Source organism: Ahaetulla prasina, chromosome 1 (assembly GCF_028640845.1).
Source record: "Ahaetulla prasina isolate Xishuangbanna chromosome 1, ASM2864084v1, whole genome shotgun sequence".
NCBI classification, from domain to species: domain Eukaryota; kingdom Metazoa; phylum Chordata; class Lepidosauria; order Squamata; family Colubridae; genus Ahaetulla; species Ahaetulla prasina.
The window spans coordinates 190,463,955-190,487,741 of NC_080539.1; the positions used below are offsets into that span (position 1 = coordinate 190,463,955).

The following is a 23,787-nucleotide window of genomic DNA, read 5'->3' on the forward strand; positions in this document are numbered from 1 at the left end:
CATTGTGTAAGGCAATAGTCTCATCCTATTTGTATATTTATATACAAAGTCAACTTATTGCCCCCCCCCCAACAATCTGGGTCCTCATTTTACCTACCTTATAAAGGATGGAAGGCTGAATCAACCTTGGGCCTGGTGGGACTCGAGCCTGCAGTAATTGTAATTGCAGGCAGCTGTGTGTTAATAACAGGCTGCATTAGCCTGTTGAGCCACTTCCCAGCCCAGTTTCCTTGTTTCCTGTTTTTTAAAGCCCAGTACTTACAAAGGCACTAGATCAGGAGGGCACTTTTAGATATTTGGCTTAAAACCAAAAGGAGCAATTAGGAGATTCCTAATTGGATATCGGCAGTAGAAATGTTCACACATCCTAATCTTCTCAAAACAGGAGGGGCTGTTACATATAAAGAATTATTGAATGTGAAAGGGGAACTGAAATCAAGGAAAAGGAAGAAGGAGTTGAATTAGAATGGTGGATATATCTACAAATACAGTCTAAATTTATGAAGGATAAAAAAGAAAAGGGCATAAAATTAGAATCATCAGAGTTGGATAAAATTTTATTAAATACAGAGGGAAAAGCCATAAGAAAACTATATAGGTACTTATTAGAACAAGACATATTTGAAGAACAAGGAGACTATGATAATTTGGAGTAGATGTTTGGGGTACAGTATTGATTTAGATAATTGGCAAAATTTGCGGGGGGGGGGAGAATATTAAAATCACATTGGCATCCTTTTGTACAAGAAAACCTGTACAAAATGTTTTACAAGTGGCACTTCCCACCCATAAGATTGGCAAAAATTAGTCAAAAATATTCTCCAATTTGTTGGAAATGTGAAATTGAGTTAGGATCATACTATCACATGTGGTGGGAGTGCCAAAAAGCTAAAAAAAATTGGCAGCAAATAAGCTGGTTAGAAGAGATGCTAATGGTCAAAATAGAGGTCAAACCAGAATTTTTCTTATTGGGCATGATGGATGGCAAATACAATAAAAATATAACCTACTTAACATTGCATTTATTAACCGCGGCAAGATCAGCATTTGCTCAAAAATGGAAGTATAAAGAAATACCCTCAGAAGAAGACATAATAGGCAAAATTTATAACTGCAGAGATGGACAGACTTTAGAACTCAAAGACAAAAGTGAATCAAGGTATTATGAGGCTTGATAGGAGGCAGAATGTCAAAAACAAGAGATAACGAATGTCTGGAAATGTATATATCAATGTATATTGTGAGTGTATAATAATTTTATTAAATATGTATATAGTTGTAGGGATAGTAGTAATATATAAGGAATTAGGAGATATGTAAATTTGTATATAGACTGAGGAATATATGATTTAGTAACTTGAACTTGACATAAATGTTAGAAACCAGAGACGTAGAGCAATGTCTATTGTTTTTGTTTGTTTTTAAAACCAATAAAAATTTTCTAAAAAAAAAAAGAATTGATACTGCTTCTGTAAATCTCTTACCCTCCTAGTAATCTGTTTCAGAACCACAATTTATTTCCCTCTGTACTGCGATGGATCATCGCCCTTTTTAGTATTTCATCTCTTGTTGATTTAACAAATCTCACATGTACCTTTCTTGGGACCTTATGTCTCCTTGCATAGCTTGTGTTTATTCTAAATATTTTGTCTATCTTTTTCCTATCTCTAGGGCACTTACAATAACTCTGTCAAAACTTCTTGGAGGTCTTCTTTATCATCCTCTATGTTCTGAAATCATAGGAAACGAGCTGCTTTCTCCAACTCTAAAATTAGGACTATCTCTTCCAGATTCTTGTTTGCTTATGTCAACTTTTGATTTATTTCCTCCGTATTTTTCTCGATTTGTCCTCTATTTTCTGGATCCTTTGTTCATTTTTTATCATTTGCTGAAAGTTTCCTAGTCTCACATCCATTTTCTGAATCTATTCCTTCATCTCTCCCAAATCACCTTTCACCTCATTATGATTTTCCTTGCTTCCTCTTTCTGTGAAGTAATTGCTTCTTCAATGGATTGTATTTCTTTTTGGAATGTATTTGTTTTTTCTTATTGTAACATTGTGTCTATTGATCTTTGGTTTGATGGGCGGGATGCTGCAGATGCCAGTGTGAAAAATGTTTCTTTCCAATTTTTGTTAAATTTGGAGCACTCATATTTTTTTTTATCTTCTATAATCAATCTACAATCTATTTTATAGTCTTATAGTTTTGTAAATCTAATCTTACAAATCTGCATAATGATCAGTTAATAACATATAATGCCTTACTGTCTACAGTTACTCCATCAATATCCTATTACAGTCTATTTCTAAATTTCAACTTTATATAAATTCCAGTATTAGAATATTAAATCTATAGAAAAAGAAAAAACACTTTAAAATCAGTTTTATAATCCAACTTTTCCTCCCAGTATCTTGTTCAAATATGTGTATATTGTTTCACTTTTCTTCTTTCACCCCTCAGAGTGTTTTGTCAAACAATGTTTGTAATACAAAATGGCCCTCCAAACTCCCCAATATCCCAGCAATCCAAAAAAGCCAAAGAACCAAAAAACCAATTCACTCGGTCTCAAAGCAATTTCACAAAGTCAGCAATGTTTATAATCCAGAGTTCAGTGAGCTTCAAAGATCACACTGCCTGTCACCAAACAAGTAAACAGCCTTGCAGCTATTTTCTTATCTCCTGTCTTCTTATCTATTTCAATTCTATTTTTTCTTCTTTTTTATTTCCCAAGTTCACTTCCATCTGTGTATTGCCTTTTTTTCCACCACTAGGTGTCATCCCAGCTCTATTTCCTAGCCCGGGTGTTGGCAACCCATAGCTCTGGAGCTGCTTGTTGCTCTTTGGGCCCTCTGCTGTGGCTCCCTGTCCCATCACTGGCTGGTCCTGCCTCTCACTCTCCCCTCCCAGTCACTCCTTGCCTGGCCTGAGAAGGTAAGGGTGACAGCAGGGGGTAGAAAAGCAGCTGGGGCTGATTCTCTGGCACCTTACTCTTGCTGGAGCTTCTTCCGGCCCTTGTAGGTGCTGGGCTTTCCTCGGTTGCTTGGGGAGATGCTCAACCTACTCTCCATTCCGAGATACTGGCCCAACCCAACTGCAACTGACGCCGGTCTCGCTAACATTGAGGGCTGGCAGGGTGGGAATGGAATCTGGGAGGATGGGACAATGGAAAGGGGGATGGGCCCGCAGTGCCCATCCACGGCTTTAAGAAGCTCAGGGCAGCGGGAAAAGGGGACTGGTCCCATCGAACCTCGCACGCCCATCCTGGGGGTCAAGAAAGCTGAGGTTATGCCAAGCTGGCAAGCTCTCCTTGGGGCTCTTCGCTACTGCTTTTCTTTCTTCTTTTTGAAAATGCAGACTGGTTGAGGAACAAGCACAAAGCTGAGTGGAGGCTTCCCTTTGGGCAACCCTCCTCTCCTTCTCCTCTCACGATCCCCCTGTATATGAGTGGGGAGACATTCCTCATGCGAGGGGCTGCCCAACCTGCGTGCGCCTTTGCTGTGCTTTGGTCAAGCCCGCTGGCTCCTTGAGGAGGGTCTCCTTGCTTGTGCGCACACTCCTGGCCCTGCCACATCTGGCCAAGGGGTCGTGAGAGAAGGAGGGTCGCCCGAAGGAAAGCTTCCACTGCGCTTCATGCTCGTTCCTCAGCCAGCCCGGATTTCCAAAAAGAAGAAAGAAAAGCAGTAGCAAAGAGCTCCAAGGAGAGTTTGCCAGCTTGACATAACCTTGGCTTTCTTGACCCCCAGGTTTCGTGGGGCCAGCCCCCTTTTCCTGCTACCCTAAGGTTCTACCCTGCTACCCTAAGGTTCTTAAAGTTTGCTCACAAATTGCTAGTTCGTGATTCCCTTTTGGTTGTCACAGCTTCTGTCAGACTGAAATGGCCTCTCTTCCTCCATTAGTTGGGAGGGGGCCCTCGGATCAAGCGGGAAGACTGCCACATCCCCGCAATTGACAAGGGGTCTGTCACCCCCCTCCCCTACTTTCCCACACAGGAGAAAGTGGCAGCATGTGGAATCCTTCGGCCTAGTATGGTTTTCAAAGCTGACAGGGTTCCTCCTTTCTTCATCACCCCTCCAGGATGATGTTGGCCCCTTAGGGCCTCCAAACGGAGAAGACTCAGCAGGGTTTTGTGGAGCCCCACTTCTCCTCGGCTGTCTCGCTGCAAGTCCCCTGGCAGAAGCATTTTGTTGGTTCTCAGTTGCCACACAGTATGGAAGGAGGGAAGGAGGATGGAATGCAGTGCCAGACACAACACTCCTCTCTCTTGTGGGAAGCAAGATCGTCTCTACAGGTATAGGATCAGAGAGAGCAGTGCCTCTCTCCCCCTCTTATCTCTCTCCCCCTCTATCTTCCCTCTCTGTCTCTCTATCTCCCCCCTTTGTGTGTCTCTCTCCCCCTCCCCCTATCTTCCCCTTTCTCCCCCCTCTCTGTATCTCCGTGGCTCCCCCCTCTCTGTATCTCTCTGTCTCTTTCCCCCCTCTCTCTGCATCTCTCTCTCTGTCTCTCTTTGCCTCTCTCTCCCCCTTCTCTCCTATCTCTTCTCTCTGTTTCTCTCCCTCTATGTCTCTCTCCCCTTCTATCTCCCCTCTCTTTGTGTGTCTCTCTCCCCTCTCCCTATCTCCCCTGTGTCTCTCTATGTCTCTCTCTCCCTTTGTATCTCTCTCTGTATCTATGTCTCTCTCTCCCCCTCTCCGTGTATCTGTGTGTGTGTGTGTGTGTGTGTGTGTGTGTGTGTGTGTATCTCTGTATCTCTCTCTCTCTCCCTCTTTCCTCTTTCTCTTAGAAAGCCAAGACTGGGTCAACCTGGTGAGCTTTCCTTGGGGTTATTCGTTGTTCCTTTTCTTTCTTCCTGGCAACTTTTTGGAAATCCAGGCTGGCTGAGGAACGAGCCAAAGCACAGCAAAGGCTCACACGGGGTGGGTGGCCGCTTGCTTGAGGGTCTCCCCGCTCATGCACACCCTCCTGGCCCTACCACAGCCGGCAAGGGGATCGTGAAAAGAGAGAGAGAGGAGGAGAGTTGCCTGAAGGGAAGCCTCTGCCGTGGCTTGTGATCCTTCCTCAGTCAGTCCAGATTTCCAGCATGAAGCCAGCATAGGTTTGTTAAAAACAGATGATGCCAAACCAAATTTATTTCATTCTTTGACAAAATGACTAAACTGGAAGACCAGCAAAATGCTGTGGACATAGTATACTTAGACTTCAGCAAGGCATTTGACAAAATAGATCACAGCCTACTTCTTGGTAAACTAGAAAAATGTGGGATAGATAGCATCACTACTAGATGGATTCATAACTGACTGATAAACTGTACTCAATGAGTACACAACAAGCAGCCCTACATCTACATGGAGGGAAGTAAGCAGCAGGGTACCATAAGATTCTGTCTTAGGCCCAGTACTCTTCAGTATCTTCATAAATGACTTAGATGAGGGAATAGAAGGGGAACTCATCAAATTTGCAGGACACTAAGCTGGCAGGAATAGCCAACCACAAGACAACTCAGGATCAAAAAAGATCTTGACAGACTTGAACAATGGGCCCTATCCAACAACATGAAATTTAATGTAGAGAAAAGTTAGACTTTATACCTTGGCAGGAAAAACCAAAGACACATGTAGAGATTAGGCGAAACCTGCCTCAAAAACAGTAACTGTGAGAGGGAGTTCTAGTGGATGATCACTTAAACACGAGCCAGCAATGTATGGCAACAGCCAAATAAGCTAATACAATCTTTGGTTGTATAAATAGAGACATAGAATCAAAATTCCTGCTGCTACCGAATACCTCTCACCGACCCGTGCGCTCTCACAGAGAGGGGCTCCTCAGGGTGCCATCGGCGCGACAGTGTCGTCTGGTGACACCCAGGGGAAGGGCCTTCTCTGTGGGGGCTCCCGCCCTCTGGAACGAACTCCCCCCAGGACTTCGTCAACTTCCGGACCTCCGAACCTTTCGCCGCGAGCTTAAAACTTACTTATTCATCTGCGCTGGACTGGGTTAGTGTTTTAATGGGTTTTAATGGGTTTTAGCTCTAAATTTTAATTCTGGCCAATTTTAATAAGTTTTTTAATTGTATTTTAATTTGTATTTATAGTATTGTATTTTTACTTGGCTGTGAACCGCCCTGAGTCCTCCGGGAGAAGGGCGGTATACAAATTTAAATAATAAATAAATAAATAAATAAATAAATAAATCACATGAAGTATTTGTACCGCTTTAAAATCCTTAGTAAGACCACACCTGGAATACTGCATCTAGTTTTGGTCATCACATCACAAAAAGGTGTTGAGACTTTGGGAAAAAGTGTAAAGAACAGCAACTGAGATTATTGAAGGCCTGGAGACAAAAACATATAAAGAACAATTGCAGGAATTGGGTACGGCCACTCCATAGAAAAGAAGGACTAGGGGTGACATGATAGCAGTATTGCAGTATTTGAGGGGATGCGACAAAGAAGAGGAGGTCAACTTATTTTCCCAAACACCAGAAGGCAAGGCAACAATGGATGAAAACTAATCAAGGAGAGAAGCAACCTGGAATTAAGGAGTAACTTCCTAACAGTGAGGACAATAGTGGAACAGTTTGCTTTCAGAAGTTGTAGGTGCTTCATCACTGAAGGTTTTTAAGAAAAAAATGGACAGCCAACTGTCTGAAATGGTATAGGATCTCCTGCTTGAGCAGAGGGTTGGACTAGAAGATCTCCAAGGTCCCTTCCAGCTCTATTCTGATTGAAGTAGAACTGAAAGTCAGATTTCCCATAGTTCATTGGGTACTCTGAAAATCTTTCATATTTATTGTGAACTGCCCAAAGTTGTCTTTTACAAAACAGGCAGCCATGTAAATTTCTAAATAAAAAAATTAAGCCTCATCTATTTTAGAGGACAAGAGCTTAAACTCCCACTGAAATCAGTATTACTTGGGTTGGTTGTACCTTATGCATTTGTTTTCTGAAATGTTTCTAATATCCAAAGTAAAAGCAAAGAAATATTTATATATAACTCACCTTTAAGGTTCTAGTTGGAGCCCAGCCAGTGCCATCAATAGAATGTTCTCTTAACAAACTGAAAGAGATAACAATATATTATCTTACAAGTACAATTCACATTTTTAAATATGCTAGGTTTTAGAAATGCAATCAAAATATACCCGTTCCAGGGGTGGGTTCTAAAATTTTTACTACCGGTTCTGTGGGCGTGGCTTGTTTTCTGGGTGTGGCTTGATGGTTATATGACAGTGGGCGTGGTTTGGTCATGTGACTGGGTAGGCATGGTTTGGTGGTCATGTGACTGGGTGGGCGTAGTAGCTGGATAATCATGTGACTGGGTGGGTGTGGCCAACTTGATGTCACTGATGTCAAAGGTTGATGTCACTGACATCAATTTCCCTGTCTATTTATTTACTACTACTGAACATCCAAAATATACTATTAAATCCTATGTATATATGCCATATCTGTACATACATATTACATAGCATAGCGTGTATAGGCACACAAAACATTATCTACTATATATATACTGTATGTACATACACACACACACACACACAGAGACACACACACCTCTTCTAAAACTATACACATTCACCCTCACTACATTTGGAAAAACTCATCTAGAGTCCACTTTCTGCCACACATTTACCTATAACTTCTGTACATTTAGAACATTACACACACTTCAGATGTTCTTCCCTAACTTGCACATGACTGTTAGAGCCATTAGATAACCTCTAAAGTCCCTTCCAGCCCTAGATTGGTGTCCTGTTTCAAAGCATCTTCTGAAGCCACGTCTAGTGCCAGGGTTTGTGGTCTTCCTTCCTCTTCTTTCTCTCTCTCCCTCTTCCTTTCTCTTTCTCTCTCTCCCTCTTCCTTTCTCTTTCTTCTTTCTTTATCTCTTTCTTGTCTCTCCCTTTCTTTATCCTTTACTTTCTTTCTCTCTTTCTTTCTTCTCTCCCTTTCTTTTTCTTTCTTTCTTTTCTCTCTCTCTCTCCCTTTCCTTCTTTCTCTCTTTCTTTCTTGTCTCTTCCTTTCTTTCTCTTTTGCATTATTTTGTGCCACAAATCAAACTGGATTATTTTGTGCCATCAACCATCCATGAATCAATCAATCTTTTTCTCTTTCTTTCTTTCTTTCTTTCTTTCTTTCTTTCTTTCTTTCTTTCTTTCTTTCTTGTCTCTCTCTTTCTTTCTCTTTTTCTCTTTCTTTTTTCCTTCTCTCTCTCTCTCTCTCTCTCTCTCTCTCTCCCTCTCCCTCCCTCCCTCCTTCAAAGTCTAGGACAGGGGTCTGCAAACTTGGCTCCTTTAAGACTTGTGGACTTTAACTCCCAGAATTCCTCAGCCAGCTTTGCTCCCAGAGGAATTCTGGGAGTTGAAGTCCACAATGTGGCCGAGGTTGGAGACCCCTGCCTTGGAGTTCTTTCCACCCGTGACTGGGTGAAGAGCCTCTTTGCCAGGAGGCCATTCAGGTTCCCACCTCAAGCTGGCGCCGATAAGCAGCACTGTGGGCACCTCCTGGATCAGTGCAGTCCCCGCAGGCCCCCCTCCCTGGAAACCCCCTGACATTTCGGAAGGGCAGTCACTGCTCGACTGTCACCTCATGATGACACTCACCCACGGCTCGAGGGTGAGCTTGTGGGAGAGCAACAGCTTGGCGGCTCCGGCACAGCAAGTGACCTCTGGCTGAACAGCAAGTGAGTGAGGCAGAGAAAGAGCAAGGGAGGTGCCAGGTCTCTTCGGCAAGGTCGGGGGAGGCCACGCCCCGCCTCCTCTGGATAGGCTGACCCACCTCACAGATTCACGCGATTAGCCGAGCAAGGCCGTCAATCTCGGCCAGGGGGCTGCTCGGCTGATTCGGAAAGTCGCGTTTGACATGTTTGGAAAGCTCCGTTTTCCCCACCCACCCAACACTCTCCTTTTGCCGGGTCTGGATTGGTAGCCATCAGCGTTGCTCAGGGCCATGTGTGTTCAGGTTGGACGGTTGGTCTGGGAGTTCATTGGTCCACAAGTCTTAAAGGAGGCAAGTTTGAAGATGCCTGGAGGGGGCAGCGGCAGCAGGAGTGGTGGTGGCAGCGGCGGTGGCAGGGGCAGCGATGGCTCGGCAAAAGTATTTTTTTTTTTTTATTGAAAGAGTTTTAAAAAAACAAAAACATTTTTCCCCCTTTTTTCCCCCTCCCTCCCAAAAACAAAACAAAACACCCCACTCCCTCCCCCACCCCCCGGCTTCCCGGGTCAATCACAAGGTAAAGTTATACATAAACCAAACATAGAATAAAATTTTCCCTTCCAATCCAAATAACCACATCCAAAGCTTTTCTCCCAACCCTCCCCATTACATAAAATAACTTTCTAATTATTCAAAGGCAATCTGATATTTCTTAATCTGATATCTGTTTTGTAGATAATCAATCCATTTTTCCATTCAATTAAATATCTTTCCTCGTATTGTCTTTTAAAAGCGCTGAGATTTTAGCCATCTCAGCCAAATTAATAACTTTCAATATCCATTCTTCTATTGTAGGTATCTCTTCTTCTTCCAGTATTGTCCAATCAACAGTCTTGCTGCTGTTATTAAGTTCAAAATCAATTTAGTCTCAATCCCTGTACAATCCATTATAATTCCCAAAAGGAAAAATTGTGGCAGGAACTTTATCTTCTTCTTCAGTACATTTTGAATAATCCAACAAATTCTTATCCAAAAGACGTTAATTTTCTTGCAAGTCCACCAAATATGAAAATATGTAGCATCATCACAATCACACCTCAACATTTCGCTTGGATATTAGGATACATACATGATAATTTTTGGGATCTAAATGCCATCTATAAAACATCTTATAAAAATTTTCCTTAAATTCTGTGCTTGTGTAAACTTAACATTTCTAACAAATTTTCTCCCATGTTTCCAACATTATTGGTTCCTGAATATTCTGTGCCCATTTTATCATACAATCCTTTACCAAATCCTTTTCGAATCTATTTCAAGTAACACATTATACAATCTCTTTATATGCTCCTGGGTCTGATTTCTAATTTGCATTATTAAATTTTCCTCCCTTGCATTATACCAATTTTTGATCTTCTTTCCATCTAGCACTTATTTGCCCATATTGAAACCAAGTATAATTCCTCCTTCTTCATTTTAATACCTGTAATGATTTTAATTGCAATCTACCTCCTTCAGCATACAAAAGTTCTTTATATGTAATCATTTCCTGTTTCTGTTCTATATTTATATTCTCTATTGCATGTCTAGGGCTCGCCCATATAGGAATCTTGTAATCTAATTTATAGGAATATTTTTTCCAGACCAAAAGAGCACTTCTCAACACATGATTCTTAAAAGCCCTATCCACTTTTTCCATAAAATAAGTACATGCCATCCATATAACAAGTCATAACCTTCTATATTCAAAATTCTTTCCTCTGTTAAGTTAAACCAGTCACTTATTACTGAAAGGGTTACTGCTTCATAATATAGTTTAAAGTTAGGCATTCTTAAACCACCTCTTTCCGTGAGTCCTGTATTATTTTCATTTTAACCCTCGCCTTTTACCCTGCCATATAAATTTATTAATCCCACTCTGCCAATCTTCCAAATTTTATCCTTTTAATTATAGGTATCATCTGGAACAGAAACAAAAATCTAGGTAACACATTCATTTTAATAGCAATCCTTCCCAATAGGGATAACTGCAATTTCTTCCAGCCACTCATATCATTCTGAACTTTTGCCATAGCAAGTCATAATTATTCTTATAAAGTTTCTTGTTCGATGAGCTAATATAGACCCTAAATATTTAACCTTTTACTACCTCAAATCCTGTCATTTCCTCTAGTTTTTGTTTCTGTTGTATAGACATATTTTTAATTATCACTTTTGTTTTATTCTGATTTATTTTAAATCCTGATACCTTTCCATATTTATCAATTACTTCCAACAAAATCTACTTGAATTTATAGGATTGTTACATAACCACTACATCATCTGCAAAAGCTCTAACTTTGTACTCATATTGTCTAATCTTAATTCCTCTATTTTCAATTCTATTTTATCTAATAATGGTTCCAGAGTCAAAACAAACAATAATGGTGATAAGGACATCCTGTCTTGTTCCTTTCGAATCTTAATAACTTCTGTCAAACTACCATTTACTATAATCTGTGCTGTTTCTCCATAAATCGCTTTAATTATTCTAATAAAACAACTCCAAATTGCATTTTCTATTAATTTAAAAAAATCCCAATGCAATCGATCAAAGGCTTTCATCCAAAACGCCACTCCTGCTGGGTGCTCAACAGAGCACTCGTGTTAGAAGATTGTAAAAGTCAGTGAAACAGAAAATAAATCACTGTTCACTGAGCTTAGCATAATCTCTGGGTGAAAGAGGTTATCAGTTGTGGAAGAGGCAGGTCTGACAGGGGTTTGCTCAAGAGAATTTTCCTGGATTTATGACCCCACCCACTCCTCCAACTTCAGCACGCTCCTGTTTTTATCAGGAAAAGGAGAGAATGTCGCTTCTGCTCTAGAGGACTTATTAAATTGATTGATATTCCAAGCAGACGGAATTTCACAAGCGCTCGATCTTTGATGTAGAATCAGCACGGACCGACTCCTTTTTGAAATTGAAACCTTTCTTTGTCTTTGATTAATTGACTTTAAAATGGCGCCTAAAAGTGAAAGTAAAATTTTTAGCAATGAAGCAGCATTTGTGGATTGTTACAAACGGAGTTTTTTATACTGAAAGGAGGGAAGGAGAGTTATTAAGTTTGAATTCTGATTCTTTTGAAGACAGAATGGCAGCTAAACCTTTAAAGCCTTCTGGAAGAAGGGATCTGAACCAAGTCTTGAGGAAAATATTGAAAGAACAATTAAAACTTTCTGAAGATAGGCAAAAGAGATGATGGAGAATTTTAATGCAAAAATAAGAGAAGATATTCTTATGGCAGTTCAAGGACTGAGTAAAAAATTGAAGGATTGGAAGTGAAATGCAACAGATCTCTCAGTCAAATAAGCATTTAGAAGACAAATGAAAGGTGTTCAGAAAAAGTGGATCAAAATGAAGATCAGGTTGTGATATTACAATATAAATTTATGGAAGGAGCTCTTAGAATTGTGGTATGCGAAGAGGAGAAGACTTAAGAAAATTATATCAGAAGCATTGGCTGAATTTATTGAAGGACCCCAAGAGGTAGCTTACCAAATTGATAAAATATATAGAGTTAATTCTGGATTGCAAGACAGAGAAAGCTTCCTCGGACATTGTGGTTTATTTTGTGAAAAGGACTATGAGAAATCAAATTCTGCAAGTTTCATATCAGACAACTTTAAAAATTGGAGAACAGGAGTTGAAGGTGTTGAAAGAGATTCCTTCAAAGATGTTAAGAGACAGGAAGGAATTTGCTTTTTTTACACAAGAACTTAAAAAACATCAGATTCAATTCAGATGGGAGGTGCCAGTTGGACTGACACTATTCTATCAAGGAAGGAGATATAGAATTGACACTGTTTTAAAGGCAAAGGATTTTCTTTCTACAGTTTTGAAAGTCGAAATAGAAGTGATAGAAAACTTCAAGAGACTCAAGAATGGTGATCCAAGAGCCTTTATTGCTGCCAGTATTAGAGGAACCACAAGAGCAAAGGGTGACAAGAGGAGCCCTTAAGCGTAAAGAAGAGCAACAGTCTCAAAGTAAAAGTCAGGATCCCATTATGGAAGCTGTGGGAGGAGCTAGACGGAAGATACCGGAGGAGCTTCGTTGTCTGCTTCAAAGCTTCAGGAGGCCAGTAATGGCAAATAGAATCTTGTCATGGAATGTTAATGGCTTGAATTCAGCTCAGAAAAGAAGGAAAATATTTCACTACTTGAAACAATTTAAAATGATGTGATTTGTTTGCAAGAGACACATATAAAATTATCAGACCAAAAATATTTAATTAATTCAAAATTGGGTAACCATTTTGTTGCATCAGCTTTGGAAAAGAAGCATGGAATTGTTGTATATATCAGGAAGGATATACCAGCTAAGCTAATTGAGGCAGATATTCAAGGAAGATTTATTGCTATTGAACTGGTGATAGATGCAAAAGACTTTGTTGATAGGTATTTATGCACCTAATCAGCAACAAGAAAAGTTTTACAAATGTTACATGAGAGGTTGACCTCTGGGATTATAGTTCGTTTATTTTATTAGGAGACTGGAATGGAGTAATTGATACAAGAAGGATAAGAGAACCTCCAAGAAGATACCTATACATGCAAAATTACCAAAATCTTTTTGAAATGATGGAAGACTTTGAGTTTAGAGATATATGGAGGTTACGGAATCCAGATGAGAGATTTTACTTTTTTTCTGATAGGCATCAATCTTTTCACGCATTGATTTTATTTTAATTTCTAATGACTTGCTTTCTAGGGTGAAGAAAACGAAGATATTTCGAGGTGTTTAACTGACCATAGCCCAGTATGGATGGAATTATTACAAGGGAAAAAGGTGGTAGAACATGGAGGTTGAATGAAAATCTGTTTAGATATGAGGATAATGTAACTTATTGTAAGAAACAGTTAAAAGAATTTTTGATTTTAATATGTACAAAGGGACACCTATAGGAACTGTGTGGAAGAGCAAAGCGTTTATTAGAGGGATATTGATTTTATTTGGACAACAGGCAAAGGAATAATAAACAAAGGCAGCGAGATATTTGGAAGAAGAAATTCAAAGGAAGCAACAGTTATTAATTCAAAACCCAAGATCAAAACTTAAAGAGGCTATAAAAATACAGAGTCAATTTAATATGTTAATGGCAGACTGAACGAATATACAATACATAATACCTTTTGTAATGCAAATAAACCTGGGAGATGGTTGGCATATAATTTAAGGAAGAAACAGAAAGCACGTGTCATACAAAAATAGAATATAAAGGTAAAGAGATATACCAACAGGATAAAATTAAAAGGCATTCTCAGAATTTTATACTGCACTATATGCAAAAGACAAAATATTGGATAGAGACATTTATGATTATTTGAAAGATTATAAGGTTAATATTCTAACATTAGAACAGAGGAGGAGCTGAATCATAGCTACTGGAGAAATAGTGGAGGCAATTAAACAATTAAAATGGGAAAACCCTGGTACAGATGGTCTTACAGCAACTTATTATAAAAACACAGGATGAAATATTAGGCCCACTTAAAGAATTATTTAATCAGATGCAATTAGGAGTGAATACTTCATGGAAAACATCTTTTATTTCACTGATACCGAAAGAGGAGCAAGACTGCTCTAAACCTGGTAACTACAGGCCGATTTCACTTTTAAATAATGATTATAAGATTTTTGTAAAAATAATAGCAAATAGATTAATGTTAGTTTTACAACAAAGAATTCATACTGATCAATCTGGTTTTATAAAAGGGAGGCAGATGAGGAATAATGTTAGACAGATTATTAATATATTGGAATATTTGGAAAAGAAGAATACTTCAGCGGCACTTATTTTTTTGGAGGCAAAAGTATTTTTCAGTCTATAAAATGCACTCCCCTCCCAAAAGTGGGTGGAAAGGTCTGTGCATCTTATAGAGTGAATGTGCACCCAATGGTAATATGCTTATTTTACCAGCAATTTCAGCAAACAGTGGTTCACAGCCTGATTTAGCATGAGCAGTTGATCTTTCTCCTGAATATATTTATCAGCTGTTCCAGGCTGCGGGCGACCACCGCAGCCATCCATTGCTGCTGCCGCCTATCACCGCTGCCGCCTATCGCTGTTTCTGTGGACCCCATTTTCAGCCTCCACGCGCCCCATTTTCTGCCTGTACCAGGCGGTGGGGATAGGCAGCAGCAATCCCTGCCGCCTGGAACAGGCCAAAAATGGGGCATGCAGAGGCCGAAAATGGGGCACTCAGGGGCCACAATAGGCGGCAGCGTTGATGGGCATCAATGGCATCGATGGGCGGTGGCGATCTCTGCAGCCTGGAACAGCTGATAGGCAGTATTCCAGGAAGTAGATCCAACTGCCAATTAGCTGCATGTGCTAAATCAGGCTGTGGTGAAGTTGATCAGGCTGTTTGCTGCAAGGAGGCAAATTGCTGGGAGGCAAAGGCAGATTTTTTTTTCTTGTTTTCCTCCCCAAAAGCTAGGTGAGTCTTGTAGTCAGGAGCATCTTATAGTCCGAAAAATACAGGTGTGTCTGTTGTAGCATCCCCATGGTCACGTGATCAAAATTCAGATACTTGACAACTAGTTCATTTTTATGATACTTAGAGGGTCCTAGGTTCATGTGATCATTTTTTGCAACCTTCTGACAAGCAAAGTTAATGAGGAAGCAGGATTCCTTTAACAACTGTTACTAACAACTGTAATGATTCAATGTGAACAATTGTGGCAAAAAAGGTCATAAAATGGGGCAAAACTCACTTAACTGTCTTGCTTAGCAACAGAAATTTTGGGCTGAATTGTGGTCATAAGTCAAGAATAACGTGTATGAACAGATATATAATTATGTCTTTATTTTTAAAAAGATATGGAATTATACCTGATTTCTGAAGATGTTATTTTTTCAGATAATAAGGACTATTGAAATTATTAATATTGCTAGGGCTTTTTTTCTTCATATTCCTCATAATCTACTTTCTTGCTTGACTATTATTCTGTTAAACAAGACTGTTAATCTATTATCACTGGCATGATAAAGAATCTCTTTTTTAATGTCAGCTTCAGTTATTTGAACACTAGCTACCACTAGTCTTCTTAAAACTGAACAGAACTACTTTTCTTAATCTATTTTAATAAGATTTAATCTATCTTCCTTTAAATGGCAGCCTGATGACAGCCTCAATGAACTGTTCTCAAGTAGTTCCATATTTTCTATTATTTTCTGTGGCTCTGCGAAATTCATACTCAAGAGATGAGATGTTGAATATCAGACAGTGGACTTCAAATAACATGCAGCTTTCAATGCAGAGGAAATTCTGACTGAGGGAATGACTGTTATCTCTTTCAGCACTGCAGTTAGAAAGAAGCAGAAGAGAAACAAGAGAAGGAGGGGCAAGCAAGAAGGCATTTTATACAGACTCATGGGGCAAGAAAATCTCTCACCCCCTTGCTGTATTTAACTAATCTTTGCTCACTCGTAAATAAGACTGATGAAATGCTCCTTTTAAATAGGAACAACTCAGACTTTTCCAATTCAGCAGCCTTCTGCTTCAATCAAATGCAGCTGAATGATTCAATTAATGATAGCTGCTTGCAAATCTCAGAATTTCAGATTCAAAGAGCAAATAGCCTTCTGAGCAAATAGCCTCTTAGCCTTCTGAGCATGTCCAAGATGGCGCCGCCCTGCTGATCAGGGGAGCGGCGGTGGGCCTTTTCGGGCCTTGTCCGGTTCTGGGGGGGGCCTTGGTGACATCTTAGGCCCCAGCCCTGATGGAAGAACATCCAGTCACCCGGAGGAGGGGTGACTTGGTGCAGGACGACTTCGGGGGGCGTTGGGAGGAGCCCCGGAGTGTCCTTGCTGCAGCGGTGATCCTGGCAGCTTGCCGGGCGGCCGCGACTTGCCGAGTTGCCGCCGGCCTTTTCGGCGTTCTGGCAGCGGCGGCGGCGGCAGCGACGGCGACAGGGGGTCTCTGATATTCAGGGCCCACCTTGGACCCCGCCTGTGGGAGGAAGCAGTGGCGGCCCTGGCAGCTTGCTGGGCGGCTTGCTGGGCGGCCTGCGGCTTGCCGAGCTGCCGCCGGCCTTTTTTGGTGTTCTGGCGGCGGCGGCGGCGGCCTCTGACACCTTAGGCCCCCTTAGATCCCCGCCCTGATGGAGGAGGCTTCAGTCGTTCAGGAAGATGGGTGACGGCGACTGGGGCGAGGGAGGAGCCCGGAGGAGTTGCCCCAGTGGAGATCTGAGGGCCTACCGGGCCCCGCCGGCCTTGTTGGCTTTCTGGCGGTGGCGGCCTGGCTTTTCTTCATTTGGCGCTGGCGCCGGTGGAGCCCCGGATTGCTGGCAGGATTTGGCGACTGGCGCCCTTCCTAGATGGTGGGATGTCGGTGGCCCCATGCGCGGGCGATGGACGCCGCGGGCGATGGCCGGGCGGAGGTGGCGGTGGCGGCGGCCTGCCTCGGTGTTTCAAGGCGCGGACGGCCTGTTTAACATCTTTACCATCAGTCCCCTTCTTCCTTAGTCCACCCCTGACTATTTATAGGGGGTGGTGAACTGACTGAGTGAGCGGTTTTGTCCTCTACCCCACAAGGATCACTATTGACTGTTTCCCATCAGGACTGACTGACAGACTGGTTGTGGTCACTGTATCATCTGTTACCATCTTGACCGGCCCAGGATGGGCCTCCTGCGGACTTTCTTTGTGATGCGACGTTTCTGCGGCTGACCTTCTTGCCCTCGAGATGCCTCTCTCGCGGGTTTGGCCCTCCATACTATCGAGGGCCCACCTTGAGGCAGGCTTTGGAGCCCGAGAGGTGGCATGCTAAAAATAGGAGGCTTAGGGGCTTTTAATTAGCTGTTTTAAGAGATTTTTAAGGGAGTTTTAATGGGATTTTAAGGGTTGGGAGGGGGAGGGATTCAACGGGTAGGGAGAGAACCCGTCGGGAGGGATCCAGCCCTGTGCTTGTTCGCGACACTATTACATCTGGTCTGAAGGCAGGGGAGGGTTCTGTTCCAGGACTAAAGGGTTGTTCAATCTGTATGGTAAGTGGGAGAGGCAGATATGGCGGAGGGGGGGGCCGTATCGAGTGTTGGGAGCACGTGCTCGATGTTTGACGGCGATCACGTGCTCCGGCCCCTCAGTCCCTACCCGTTCCTCAGGCGGCCATGATCCTCAGAGCCTGGATCTTCGGTTGATGTTATGTAATGCCCGGTCCGTGGCTAATAAAGCCCCCCTGATTTGTGATCTTATTCAGGGGGAGTCCGCGGACCTTATGGGCATTACGGAGACCTGGTTGGGTCCGGAGGGGGGGGTTCCCCTCGTTGAGCTGTGCCCTCCAGGTTTTCGAGCATTTCATCAGCCGAGGGCCCAAGGTAGGGGTGGCGGGGTGGCGGTTGTCATTAAGGAAGATCTAGAGCCGAGGGAGGCCACTGTTCCTCAGATTGCCGGTTGTGAATCCCTCTATGTGAGGTGGGGCTATAGGAATCAGTTGGGCTTGTTGATCGCGTACCTGGCTCCTTGCTGCGTGACCACAGCCCTGCCCGAGCTGTTGGAGGTGCTTGCCTCCGTGGCGGTTGAGACCCCCAGACTTATAGTCATGGGGGATTTCAACTTGCCATCGGCTGGCTTGTTATCGACTGCAGCTCGGGAGTTCCAGGCTTCCATGACGGCCTTGGACCTGATTCGGGTAAATGATGGCCCACGCACATGGGGGGAGGCATACTGGACCTGATTTATATCTCTGGACAGTGGTTAAATGATTTGGAATTAGATGACTTAGTAACCGAACCGATGTCATGGTCCGATCATTTCCTCCTTCGACTAGACTTCCGAACCGCCATCCACCATCGCAGGGAGACGGAACCTATACGGTGGTTCCGTCCCAGGCGCCTGATGGACCCCGAGAGGTTCCTGACGGAGCTTGGGCCATTCCTTGAGGATCTGGCCCACGGCACGACTGAGGAACTAGTTGCGGCCTTGGACCGTGTCGTGCCTTTGCGACCTCTGACCCGGCGCAGATCTCGTTTGGCCCCTTGGTTCTCCGAGGCTGAGGGAGATGAAACGCCGGAGAAGGCGTCTAGAGAGCACCTGGAGGTCCAGCCGTTCGAAGCTGATCGGACACTAGTTAGGTCCTATTCTAGGACCTACCTAGTGGCAATGAGGAGGCGAGGCGCTCATATACCTCCACCCTCATTGCGCCGGCAGATAACCGCCCGCCGCCCCAGCCAGTGACCCGCTCCCTCCTTCATCAGGAGGTGCGGGATGACCCATTGCAGGGACGTGCTGAGGAGTTTAGTGGTTATCTATACGATAAAATCGCTCAGCTCCGGGACGGTCTGGACCGAAATTGGGATGATCCAGGCGAGGGAGAGGAGACACGTCTTGTTGAGTCCATTTGGGATGAGTTTGACCCTGTGGCTCCCGAGGACGTGGACAGGCTGTTGGGGAGGCTTCACGCCACGACATGTTTACTGGACCCGTGTCCTTCCTGGCTGGTACTGGCCACTCAGGAGGTGACACGAGGCTGGCTCCAGGAGATTATCAACGCTTCTTTGTTGGAAGGGGTTTTCCCTGCCGCCTTGAAAGAGGCGGTGGTGAGACCCCTCCTCAAGAAGCCCTCCCTGGACCCAGCTATTTTGGGTAATTATCGTCCCGTCTCCAACCTTCGCTTTGTTGCGAAGGTTGTAGAGAGTGCTGTGGCGCGACAGCTACCCCAATACCTGGATAATAATAATAATAATAATATTTTAATTTGTATACCGCCCTTCTCCCGAAGGACTCAGGGCGGTGAACAGGCAGATAAAATATAAATACACACAATAATTTAAAAACAACCCTTAAAAAACTAATTTAAATGCCCAAAACGTTAAAAAACATACTCCCCTGTAAAATAACACAAATTTAAAAACCCATCCAATAAAATAAAATCAGGCTAGTCCAGCCATATGAAATAAATAGGTTTTAAGTTCATGCGAAGGTCCTAAGGTCAGGTAATTGTCAAAGTCCGAGGGAAGTTCTCGTTCCACAGGGTGAGCTCACAGAGAAGGCCCTTGGGGGGCCAGTCGACACTGTTTGGCTGACGGCACCCTGAGGAGTCCCTCTCTGTGGGAGCGTACCGGACGATGGGAGATAGAAGCCGGCAGTAGGCGGTCCCGTAGATGAAGCCGTCTATCTAGACCCGTTCCAGTCCGGCTTCCGACCCGGGTACAGCACGGAGACAGCTTTGGTCGCATTGGTGGATGATCTCTGGAGGGCCAGAGACAGGGGTTATTCCTCTGCCCTGGTCCTATTAGACCTCTCAGCGGCTTTTGATACCATCGACCATGGTATCCTGCTGCGCCGGTTGGGGGGATTGGGAGTGGGAGGCACCGTATATCGGTGGTTCTCCTCCTATCTCTCTGACCGGCCGCAGACGGTGTTGACAGGAGGGCAGAGGTCGACCGCGAGGGACCTCACTTGTGGGGTGCCGCAGGGGTCGATTCTCTCGCCCCTTCTGTTCAACATCTATATGAAGCCGTTGGGTGAGATCATCAGTGGCTTTGGGGTGAGATACCAGCTGTACGCTGATGACACCCAGCTGTACTTCTCCACCCCAGGCCACTCCAATGAAGCTGTTGAAGTGCTGTCCCGGTGCGTGGAAGCCGACGGGTCTGGATGGGGAGAAACAGGCTCAAGCTTAATCCTCCAAGACGGAGTGGCTGTGGATGCCGGCACTCGATTCAGTCAGCTGCAGCTGCGCTGACTGTTGGAGGCGCAGTTATTGGCCCCAAAGGATAGGGTGCGCAACTTAGGTGTCCTCCTGGATGAACGGCTGTCGCTTGAAGATCATTTGACGGCCGTCTCAGGGGCCTTCCACCAGGTTCGCCTGGTTCGCAGTTGCGCCTTCCTTGATCGGGATGCCTTGTGCACGGTCACTCATGCGCTGCTACCTCTTGCCTGGATTATTGTAATGCTCTCTACATGGGGCTCCTTGAAGTGCACTCGAGGCTTCAGTTAGTCCAGAATGCAGCCAAGAGTGATAGAGGGAGCTCCGCGTAGCTCCCATATAACACCGCTCCTGCGCAGACTGCACTGGCTGCCTGTGGCCTTTCGAGTGCGCTTTAAGGTGCTGGTTACGGCCTTTAAAGCGCTCCATGGCTTAGGGCCTGGGTACTTACGGGACCGCCTGCTGTTACCACATGCCTCCCACCGACCCGTACGCTCTCACAGAGAGGGACTTCTCAGGGTGCCGTCCGCCAAGCAATGTCGGCTGGCGGCCCCCAGGGGAAGGTCCTTCTCTGTGGGGGCTCCCACACTCTGGAACGAACTTCCCCCGGGTTTACGCTAAATACCTGACCTTCGGACATTCCGTCGCGAACTGAAGACGCATCTTTTTATTTGCGCGGGGCTGTCTTAAATTGAATTTTATCTTTTATCAATTTTTAAACGGGGTTTTTAGTATGGAAATTTTTTAATTTTTAGGCTAATTTAAATAAGTTTTTTAAATGGTATTTTAATCTGTATATTGTATTGTTTTATCTTGCCTGTACACCGCCCTGAGTCCTTCGGGAGAAGGGCGGTATAAAAATCAAATAAATAAATAAATAAATTAAATAAATAAATAAAATTGCAGAAACATCTGGTAAAAAGAAGGGAGGAAGTATCTGCTTTTATATTAACAACCGATGGTATAAAATGTCACTGTACTAAAGAAATTTTGTGGTGTGGATTCATTATTTGCATACCCTAATACGTTCCCCAAGAGTTTTCTTCATTCATCCTAGTTGTCAGCCTCCACTCCAAACTTTGTATCTCTTTGTACTCCTTATATTCAGTTGTTAGATAGCATGGGATTGTATTTCTAATGTAAATAGCTATTGGATTCAAGTTAAGTAGAGAGGGGCCTTTAAGAGTGTCGGTCTGACATAATTAAGGTGGGAGGGGAGATTAATGTTTTGAATTCAACAGGAATGTTTGGCCGCAAACTCTAACGGACATTGCATTCCTGATATGATTGACAACCAGAGACCTGCGGAAGAAGATTACCACGGGACCCCGGGAAGGAGCTGGCATTGGACCAGACCTGATGACCTTTTGTGAAAGAGGAGGGAGGAATAGGGTGATACAGATTGTTAGCCATATTTTGTCTCAGATTCAACTTTAGCACTGCTGCTATCCAGATGTAATTAGTAAAAGTACTTTTCTTTATTACCAAATGAAGTCAAGGTGTAGTCTTTCCTAGTTATAATCAGAGGCAGCCTGACAGTAAGTTGAATCTCACAGCATGTCGACCAACCAGGATTTTAACCAAAATACTCCCGAGGGGGTTGACAGAAAAAATTTGATGGAAAGCCAGCCAGCTGCTGAGCTGGGGGAGGCGTCCGGAGGATTTTCTGCAGACAGTTTTAACCCTGAACTGGAAGATTGCAGAGCTCGGTGGATAGAGCAATTACAGCTGGAAGAGAAAGGGTGGAAACCAGACCCTGAAGTGTTTCCGTCTGGAGTAACTAAAAGGAAAAAAAAGGGGAAAGAAAGACTTTCAGACTGGAAAGAAGAACAGGAGATAACAGACAAGCTCCAGTTGGAAGAGGCATTGCGTCTTTTTCGTGAAGTGAAAGTAAGGCAAGCTGCTCTCCAAAGGTATGAATCCCCTATTCAGGCCTCCAGGTGGGAGGGAGAAGAGGAGGAAGAAATTACAAAGGGGCCCGCTGGAGGAGTTTCCCAGGGCGGAGGGATTTCGGAAGGCCCAGAACCAGAAAACCCCTTCCCAGAGGCAGCTGAATTCGATGGAGGGCGCATGCCACCTGCTGACCAAGTGAGGCTGCGCAGGGAAAGGAAAAAGCCACTTAGATCCCAAAAAATTATCATGTATGTATCCTAATATCCAAGCGAAATGTTGGAGGTGTGATTGTGATGACGCTACATATTTTCATATTTGGTGGACTTGCAAGAAAATTAAGGTCTTTTGGATAAGAATTTGGTGGATTATTCAAAATGTACTGAAGAAGAAGATAAAGTTCCTGCCACAATTTTTCCTTTTGGGAATTATAACAGATTGTACAGGGATTGAGACTAAATTGATTCTGAATTTAATAACAGCAGCAAGACTGTTGATTGGACAATACTGGAAGAAAGAAGAGATACCTACAATAGAAGAATGGATACTGAAAGTTATTAATCTGGCTGAGATGGCTAAAATCTCAGCGTTTTTAAAAGACAATACGCAGGAAAGATATTTAATTGAATGGAAAAAATGGATTGATTATCTACAAAACAGATATCAGATTAAGAAATATCAGATTGCCTTTGAATAATTAGAAAGTTATTTTATGTAATGGGAGGGGTTGGGAGATGAAAAGCTTTGGATGTGGTTATTTGGATTGGAAGGAAAATTTTATTCTATGTTTGGTTTATGTATAACAATACCTTGTGATTGACCCGGGAAGCCGGGGGGGGGAGGGAGGGGGGAAGGGGTTTTTTGGGAGGGAGGGGGGAAAAAAGGGGGGGAAATGTTTTTGTTTTTTAAAAGTCTTTCAATAAAAAAAAAAAAAGCCAAAAATCCTCCCAATATCAGAGAAATTCGATGGAAATGCCAAGGAGCTAGGCCTGTTCCTGGTGATAGTGAATGACCACATGATAGACTGGGGGGAAGATTATTGGCCACAGGCGGCACAAGTTAAAGCTGTGACCCACAACCTAACAAGGAGAGCAGCTGCATGGTTTGTGTCACTATATACCAACCACTCCCCCTTACTGCAAAACTACGAGCATTTTATGACTGCACTGAGGAGGAGGTTCGAGGACCCCCTGGCAGAGCAGAAGGCCAAAGGCCGGATGAAAACCATCAGGCAAGGGAGGAGACCGGTGACTGATTACAGCCAGGAGTTCAGTGATTTAGTTCCCTTGATGAGAGGATGGTCAGAGGTGACCCTTGTGGACATTTACAAAGATGGTCTGAATGGAGATCTCTATGAACTGTGCCGGGCACGGGCCTCTCCAACCACATTGTACGGCTGGTACACCCTGGCAGCGGAGATGGAAATCGAGCTAGTGAAAGATCGTGGCAGAAGACAGCGCACTGGAAGGCCGTACCCTACCCATTCTCCTGGAGGCCCTTCTAGGGACGCTCATACATCGGAGGGTGGGAGGCAACACTCAACTGCGTGC

General features: G+C 43.6%; 1 protein-coding gene across 7 annotated transcripts in view; it reads right to left on the bottom strand.

Moving 5' to 3' along the window:
- Positions 1-23,787, bottom strand: part of UBE2F (ubiquitin conjugating enzyme E2 F (putative)) — a 195,252-nt gene that overhangs the window by 79,763 nt on the left and 91,702 nt on the right. For all 7 annotated transcript variants that reach the window (XM_058185880.1, XM_058185862.1, XM_058185899.1 and 4 more), the window contains exon 7: positions 7,000-7,057. In XM_058185880.1, coding sequence (XP_058041863.1) covers positions 7,000-7,057 — 58 coding nt within the window. The remainder of the gene's footprint in view (positions 1-6,999; positions 7,058-23,787) is intronic.